At 44.7% G+C, this 8,091-nt stretch overlaps 1 protein-coding gene across 1 annotated transcript in view; it reads left to right on the top strand.

Moving 5' to 3' along the window:
• Nucleotides 1-8,091, top strand: part of ETS1 (ETS proto-oncogene 1, transcription factor) — a 131,127-nt gene that overhangs the window by 14,188 nt on the left and 108,848 nt on the right. The window contains exon 2 of the mRNA XM_007463628.1: nucleotides 1,505-1,587. Coding sequence (XP_007463690.1) covers nucleotides 1,519-1,587 — 69 coding nt within the window. The 5' untranslated portion in view covers nucleotides 1,505-1,518. The remainder of the gene's footprint in view (nucleotides 1-1,504; nucleotides 1,588-8,091) is intronic.

Below are 8,091 nucleotides of genomic sequence, written 5' to 3'. Positions count from 1 at the left end.
CGGACTGGGGCACGACCCCGCGTCCCCTGCATCGGCAGGCGGACTCCCAACCACTGCGCCACCAGGGAAGCCCTGTTTTACTTTTTTAAAATTAATATTAATTTGACTGCTTCTGCTTTGGCGAGAAAAGACATCATAAAAAGGTGCCGTTTTAGTTAAGAACAATAAGCACAGCTCTGGGATAATTTACGTCTTCAGAAGATTTTTAACTTACTTCTCAACTGTATGATATTAGTTGCTATGTGATGGTAGCCCTTAGTCAGTATAACTTTGTAGTGCAGAACTTTAATTATGTTATTTATTTATTTTTGAAGTCTAGCTTTTTTTTTTTTTTTGTCTCCTTGGCCACGCCGCATGGCATGTCGCATCTTAGTTCCCCAACCAGGGATCAAACCTGTGCCCACTGCAGTGGAAGCACAGAGTCTTAACCACTGGACCACCAGGGAAGTCCCTTAACTATGTTATTTAAATACATTTCCTATGAAAGAAGATATATACGCTCATTGGCTGTCAAGCTGTATCAAGATGGTGAACAAAGTTATAAATTGAACATAAGACATATCATATTCTTTATATTTCTTGAAATGGGGTCAGTGGCTTTAATTATTCCCAAGAATAAAGGAAAAGGACAGATAAATACAAAGTGGAAAGTAGCTAAGTGGAAACTCAAATGCACTCCCTAACAATAGGAATTTGGCCTCTGAATGGCATACCTAGGAATTTAATCTTCTAAATCATTCAAGAAAGACATTTTTTTAGTGTGTAATATTGAACTTATTAAAGTGTGTAAAGTAGTGTGCTTTAGAGAGCGCTTGGCTCAACAGAAATGTTTGTATATAAACGATTTTCCTGATGACCGACAGCTAACTGGAAAGTCCCTTCAGCTAGAACATTCCTCAAACGTGATGATCATTCAGACTTTGAACAGAGATAGTAGCTCTCAACAAGACATTTAATTAGCCCTTCTGCTTCTTTCAAGGTGGATAATGTTCACTCCCCTTTTCGGGTCTTCTCTCTGCTTCTCTGTCTCAGGGTTCTGGTTGACATGCCTCCTCGATGGAGGTTTTCCAACCCTCTTTTCTCCAATCTTTTCTCTATTCCATCCTTCATCAGTTGATAAATGCCACACTTCGTATATGGAGGGCCAGACCTGGTTGGGGGTGGAGGGAGGGAGATATAGGAATGGAAATGTTTCTAAAAAAGACACACAAGACCCATTCCTGCCCAGAAACCCTCTAAAGGGTCTTTTTATGGACTCTGACTGCTTACGGTCTGCAGCAGCCATCACCATCCAGGCTACCTTGCAGTCAGGGGACGGGCTCTGTCTGGGGTCTGCCTTACTCTCTGTTGGTCACTTTGTTTTTCTACGTTTTAATTTCTTTCTCTGTAATACAAAGAAATGAACGCCGTGGCTCCTAAGGAGACCTGCTCCGAGCCCTCCTTTGGTTGCTGGTCCACGCATGTTCTGCACCCAGTGGCTCAGTGAATGGTTTTTCCTACACAGGTGCTGACGGCGTGATGAGCTACTTCGTGGAGTCTGCAGTGAGTGGCCCTGCCCCCTACTCAGCGGTGCGACCTGCAGCAGTGGTAAGTGGGACCCCCTTCCCTGCCCTCCCCCTGCCCACCGTGCCGTCCCCTCTCCTCCGTCGGTTCCTGCTTTCTCATCTCTCCGAGACAGAAGCAGCTGGGGACCCAACTCCACAGTTGGAATGAGCTTTGAGTTTTTTGGAGGGGTTACCTTGTGAGATTATCTGTCTTTTTGTCACCGTATAAAGTGAAACATCCAAGACTGATAGATTTATTGAGAAAGATTTTTGTGTTGCAGAGAATATGACTCAAACATGAGTAACAGTTAAAGCCAGGTGATTTTTCACAGCTCAGTTCATTTGGTGAAGATTTTTCACACATTGAGGTACCTAAGACCTATTCTTAGCATAATTGAACTTATTTTTCTCCTCATACATAAAAGCTAAAATATACAAGCATTCTAATCACAGAATTTGAAACTGGAAATAAAATACGACAACAAATTAGTAGGAAAAATTCCTGAGTCCTAGAATAAGAGGGGTAAAAGGAACTTTAAAACTGGACTAAAGGATTTTTGCTCTTAGGGACGAAGGCTTTCACCCAAGCTATGTGCTGATCAGTTGAAATATTCAGCTAAATTTCTTATAAATTTACTGTGTTGAGAGATCCCATAATGCTGTCATTCAACGATTCCAATGTTAAGTGAACTTTTAATATTAGCATTGAATCATTAACTATTGATTCTAAATTCTGCGTGTTTTTGTATAAAGATAGCTGTCATAAATGTTGAACTTTTTTTACTTAATCTGGATATGGACAGATGAGTTTACTGTTAACTCTTCCAAATACGTTTATGGGTCTACATAGACGCCAGTCAACCAGAGCTCTTTTTTGACTGCAGGCTTTGTCCAGTCTGAGGTTCTGCAGAATTTTTAACTGGTACCCTTCAGTTTGCCATGACCTTTCACTGTAATTGTATATCAAAAGGTCTGATGTGTTTGAAAATTATTTTCTGTAGTATTGAAAAAATAATACTTAAAAAGGTATTTTATGTTCAAGGAATGATTAACACGTCTTTCTTCACTGGCTGTTCTGTAATACATATTTCTTCTTTCTTAAGTGGCTTCTGTTTTCATATAAACGCCATTCACTATTAAAAACTTAGAATCAGGAAAACGTTTAGAGTACAATTTACTTCAGAACTATGTGTAAAACACACACACACATAACAAGTCCAGACCAAAAGTTATTCCATTCTGCTTAGAAATTGCCAAGAGGCTTGCTAAGGTCCATAGGGCTGGAGGCATTGCCAGGGAAAGGCTCCTTCTGCTTCTCACACAAAGGTTATCATCTAAGGTCAGTACAAATGACACTAAAGTTTTCTTAAAGGTGATTTTGTAGAGATTTGTTAAAGTAAACGAGGATATTGTGATTTCATGGCAAAATGTGTCATTGACTTGGAAAGGTAGATTTAAAAGCCAGCCTATGCATATACCCTGAGAAAACCAAAATTCAAAAAGAGTCCTGTACCACAATGTTCATTGCAGCTCTATTTACACTAGCCAGGACATGGAAGCAACCTAACTGTCCATCGGCAGACGAATGGATAAAGAAGATGTGGCACATATATACCATGGAATATTACTCAGCCATGAAAAGAAACGAAATTGAGTTATTTGTAGTGAGGTGGATGGACCTAGAGTCTGTCGTACAGAGTGAAGTCAGTCAGAAAGAGTAAAACAAATACCGTATGCTAACACATATATATGGAATCCAAAAACAATGATTCTGATGAACCTAGGGGCAGGACAGGAATTAAAAAAAAAACCCTGCCAGCCTAATTCTTTTTGCCTGTATTATTGTAATCCAATTAAAAAAGTTTAATAACCTGTCGGAAAAAGTGAAGCCATGTGAATTTGCATTTATTTTATTTTAGGCACTGAAATAAATTTTATTACAAGTATACATATTGCAGGTATAATATTAAGTTATCCTAGACAGGGCATCTGGAAATTGTATGAGATTTAGAAAAAAACCAAGAATAACTCTTAAGTGTGTATTTTCAACTGAAGACCCCAGCCCTGGCTGAATACCCTGGATATTTTTAAGGCCTTTTGAATGGTTTCCACTGGTTTCACAACAAAGAACGCATTTATCCCCAAACCCAGCAGCCATACCTGAAAAACGTTATCAGCACGTGGGATCCTTTTCACTCCCATATTTCAGAGTTGCTTGGGTAATAGCAGAAAGTTACATGGGAGAACTTCTATGTCATTGTTCCAGCACTTTCGCTCATAACTTCTCTGTGGGCCTCAGTTTCTCCATCACTGGAACTGGTTAGGCAAACTTTCAGAACCATAGAACATGCAGAAAAGTCCTCTGACTTCTTCACTGACGTCCTTTTTAATTAAAAAAAAAAAAAAGGTAAATAGGGCTTCCCTGGTGGCGCAGTGGTTGAGAGTCCGCCTGCCGATGCAGGGGACATGGGTTCGTGCCCCGGTCCAGGAAGATCCTGCATGCGGCGGAGCGGCTGGGCCCGTGAGCCTGTGTGTCCGGAGCCTGTGCTCCGCAACGGGAGAGGCCACAACAGTCAGAGGCCCGCGTACCGCCAAAAAGAAAAAAAGAAGGTAAATAAAATTGATGAGTACCAGCTCAAGTTCAGTGAGCCAGCTCCTACAGATAACCTCCATCCAACTTTAGGCTGGGCTGTAATAACAGTCAAAGAATCTGTACATTGTGTACAGAATATAACTTTGGGACATTGGCATAAGAGAAACTAGCAAACCTCACACTCTCAATCCCAATCTAAGATTTCGCGGAGGAGCGAGTACAGCTTCATTGACTTTCCCAGACAAGAACTTTAACGTCCCAGGCACCTGAGTCTTCTCAGTTCTCTTGGAGCCTCACTGTCCGGAGCTCAACCAGTGGTGCTTAATCTGATCATTCAGGTCCTCCTGCCCGGCGCCCTGGTCTCTGGGTTAGTTAGCCTGGGCCACCAAGAAGAGAAACTGTCTCAGGCATGGGAAGTTTGAGGGTGAAAGGGAAACCATAAGGACAGTGGGTTTTTAATCTGGGGCTGATTTTTTTAAACATCTTTATCGGCGTATAATTGCTTTACAATCTGGGGGCGATTTTGCCCCCAGGGGATATTTGGTGATATTTTTGGTTGTCAGAACTTGATGGGCACGGGTGCTCCTGGCATCCAGAGGGTAGAGGCCAGGGATGCAGCTAAGCATCCTGCACTGCACAGTCCAGTTCCCCATGACAAAGAATTGTCCAGCCTCAAATGTCAGTAGTGCTGAGGTTGAGAAGCCCTGCCCTAGAATACACACAAGATCAGGTTTGAAGGTGGGGTGGTACTGTGTGTATTTACTTGTAATTATTGCGTTAGAAAGGGAAATCTTAAAAAAGAAAAAAAAAGTGAGACTATATCCATGTTATGAGGGGTTCTGCTAAGCAGGCTGCTTTAGTTTTTCAAAAAACAATCTTCTAAACTAGGACACGAATATTTTCCAGGCTCTGAAGACTGCTAAATCTCAGATTCCTTATTTGTGTGTTAGAGGTAGCATTAGTGTGATTTGATCATTTGCCGTACCAGGGGAAGCCTTAAAATAATCACAGCAACAGTTGTAAATTCATCCCATACTTTGGGTACTGGCCATTGTACACAGAACTCACATTATCTGCCTCGAGACCCCTTCGTCAAAAGCAGGACACAAGTTGTCTCCCTTGTAAGGTCAGCCTCTCGGGAGACCTTCATGAAAGAAGTGATATCACAGCTGGGGTGGTAGGGAAATGACACTTCTGGAAGTTGTCTGGCCATTGTGTTGGAGGGGGTGACGTTTTCAGGTACTTATATGGGTTGTGTGTCAGGGACCCTTTCATCCAAGGGGAGGAAGCACTCCTTCCTGTTATGCTGGCTCAGTGAGCCCGCCGTGAGCCCTGGAAGTCCCTCGAAGCCCTGGTCCTCTCCTGTGTCATCCTCCCCTTCATGCCGCTGAGTTCGCAGAGCTGGGGGAGGGCCGGCCTAGGAGGATGGGCTGCCCCTCATTTTGACCAAACACGTCCTTGTCCTTGGCTACCTCCCCAGCAAGGAGGATGCGGAGGAGGTCCTTGAGGATCGACGGCCCCTGAGCCATGTGAGCTTAGGAAGCACCTTGAACTGTACAGAGGGAAGGAATAGAAGACTGCCCACTCACCTGCTCTCAGCGCTCAGGCCTTTGGGAGTGTAGCGATATGCCAGACAAGTAACTGTCCAGAGGGCCAGACCACATGGAAGGCTCTGAGCCTCTGTGGGACACAGCCCGGCCAGGTACCATGGAAGGCACTTAGGCTTTGGAGTCAGAAAGACCTGAGTTAAATTCTCGTCTGTTACTCCTCAGCCATGTGACCTTGGGCACATTACTCCCTCTGAACCTCAATGTCCTCATCTGTAAAATAAGCACAGAGTGTAACTTACCATAGCAGGTCATTGTGATACCAGCCACAAACACGACCTCAGTTAATTCCCTTTCCCTGTGTTTACCATCACTTCTCTATTTTTCTCTGGATTATTTGATCGTGTGAGATGGTCACATACAGGGAGGAGTGGAGATGGTTCCACTGACTGCCCATACAAGGGTGTTTCCAGAGCAAGATGGGGCTATGGGGGTCAAGATGGAGACATTCTTGTTGAGAAACCTCCTTGCTTCATCTGTACCCTGCACTGGAAATAGCTCCCCTGCCACCAGATCAAAGTTCTCTTGTAATGGGCTGGTGGTTTACAACCCCATTGTGTAAACAGACCTGGTTCTCTTATCTTGAGTAATTGCAGTTTAATTGGGCTTCCTTGGGAAGCAATTCCCTTCTTAGCCAGTGCTGTTCGCACTCTTCACCTCCACCCCACACGCCTTAGGATGTGTTCACAGGGGTGTCTGTGCAGTCCCTGCGCTTCTTGGGAATTTGGGGAGGGCTGGTGCTTGTTTCTATGAAGCTTAGCACACATGCCTTTTCCTTCTCTCTGGGAATCCTGGAGAGCAGTGGATAAGGTATTCCAGATTAGAGAAATGAGAATACAGAAAAAGAAATTTAGAATGTAAATGGAAACTGGGAAAGAAAATTTTTTCTTGTTGCTTGGGGTGGTGATGGCTTTACCTCTGCAGAGGTTGCTGGAACATTATGTTTAAGAAATGATCTATAGCCATAACTCTTAGTGGTAGTCAGAAAAAGTGAAGGAAAAAAGAGATGTGTATTTTTCCAGCATCTTAGAAAGTTGGGATTTTCTAAGATACTGGGTTCAGTTAGCACAAACTGGGGAATTTTAGAGCCAGACTATAACCTAGAGGCCATCTCCCAATATCAGGAAATTCAGGCCCTGAGAGGTTAAATTAAGTTGCCTGAGCTTAGAAGTATGATCTGGAATATGGTCCAGATCTCCCAGCTCCTGGTTTAGGACACTCCTTACCATCAAATGCATCTTGATCATTCTGAAGAAATGTGGAGATGGATAAGGATTTATGACAATTCATGGATTCATATGCTTTATTCATGCTGAATTGAATTTAGGACAAAAAACCCCCAGAACTCCATTTTGTAGAGCACTGAGCAAATCGAAATTCCTGCCCAGCTTTTCCACCATGGGAGGTTCTCCCAATGGCCTATCAGGAGGCTCTGAGTCAGCTTCACCCTCCGTCTCCACACTTGGGATGGATGCCTGGGGCTGGCACCCCATGGAGTCACTGGGAGTCTGAAGGCTTCCCGCTAAGCGAGTGGAAGCTGACGTGTGACATGCATCACACCCCATATCTCTCAGCAAGAGAATGTCAAGTCCAGGCGCCCAGAACTGGGGCAGGTCCCACCGAGAAATGTCTTGAGTGGAGGGGACTGTGGTCTCAGGCTGGCGTAAGAAGCTGCAGCATCGGTCACTGCCCACCTCCCCTGCCTTGGTCTGCAGCCCCAGGCCAGGGGGCGTCTCAGGGTGGCCTCAGCTGTGGTCCATGTGGCCCGTGTGGAGGCCAAGCACAGCTTTTCATGGAGAGCAGAATCCGCTGTTCCCATCTCTGCTCTCTCTGTGCTTCAGATTCTTTTCTGTCTCAGAAACCTACAATGGTCTGGCCTGCCCTTTCGCCAAGGCCCAAGCCCATCATTCTTATTGTTTTAAAAAGAATTTCCTGGCCTTGAGTCTAAAATTAAATCGCCCTTTGAGGGTTGCCTATTTTGTCTGTTCCTGCCTCTCCTGTGGCTGCAGCACCCTCTCCCCCTCCCCCTTGGTGGGAGAGCAGAGGGGTGTTTCCGTGTTGCCTTTTATCCTTTCTCGAGGGAGCAGGATGCATGTGCCCCCCTGAAGCAGAGGTGCCCCAGACTCCTCCCCAGAGATGCCAAAATCGCTTCTCCGTGAATGTAAAGAGGTGCTGGCTGGTCTAGCATCTTCTGAGGATGAGGAAGCCCAAACTCGATGACAGGCCTGCGGAGTCGGTCAGGCCAGCCTGGGAGGGCAACTGCCTGCAACGAGGTGAAAGGTTTTAAGATGAGAAGTTCCCCATTTATTGCACAGACTTGCACCTAGCATGTGAGAGCCCCTGGATG

The sequence above is a fragment of the Lipotes vexillifer genome, unplaced genomic scaffold (assembly GCF_000442215.2).
Source record: "Lipotes vexillifer unplaced genomic scaffold, Lipotes_vexillifer_v1.1 scaffold442, whole genome shotgun sequence".
NCBI classification, from domain to species: domain Eukaryota; kingdom Metazoa; phylum Chordata; class Mammalia; order Artiodactyla; family Lipotidae; genus Lipotes; species Lipotes vexillifer.
This window is presented reverse-complemented; position numbering and strand designations above follow the sequence as displayed.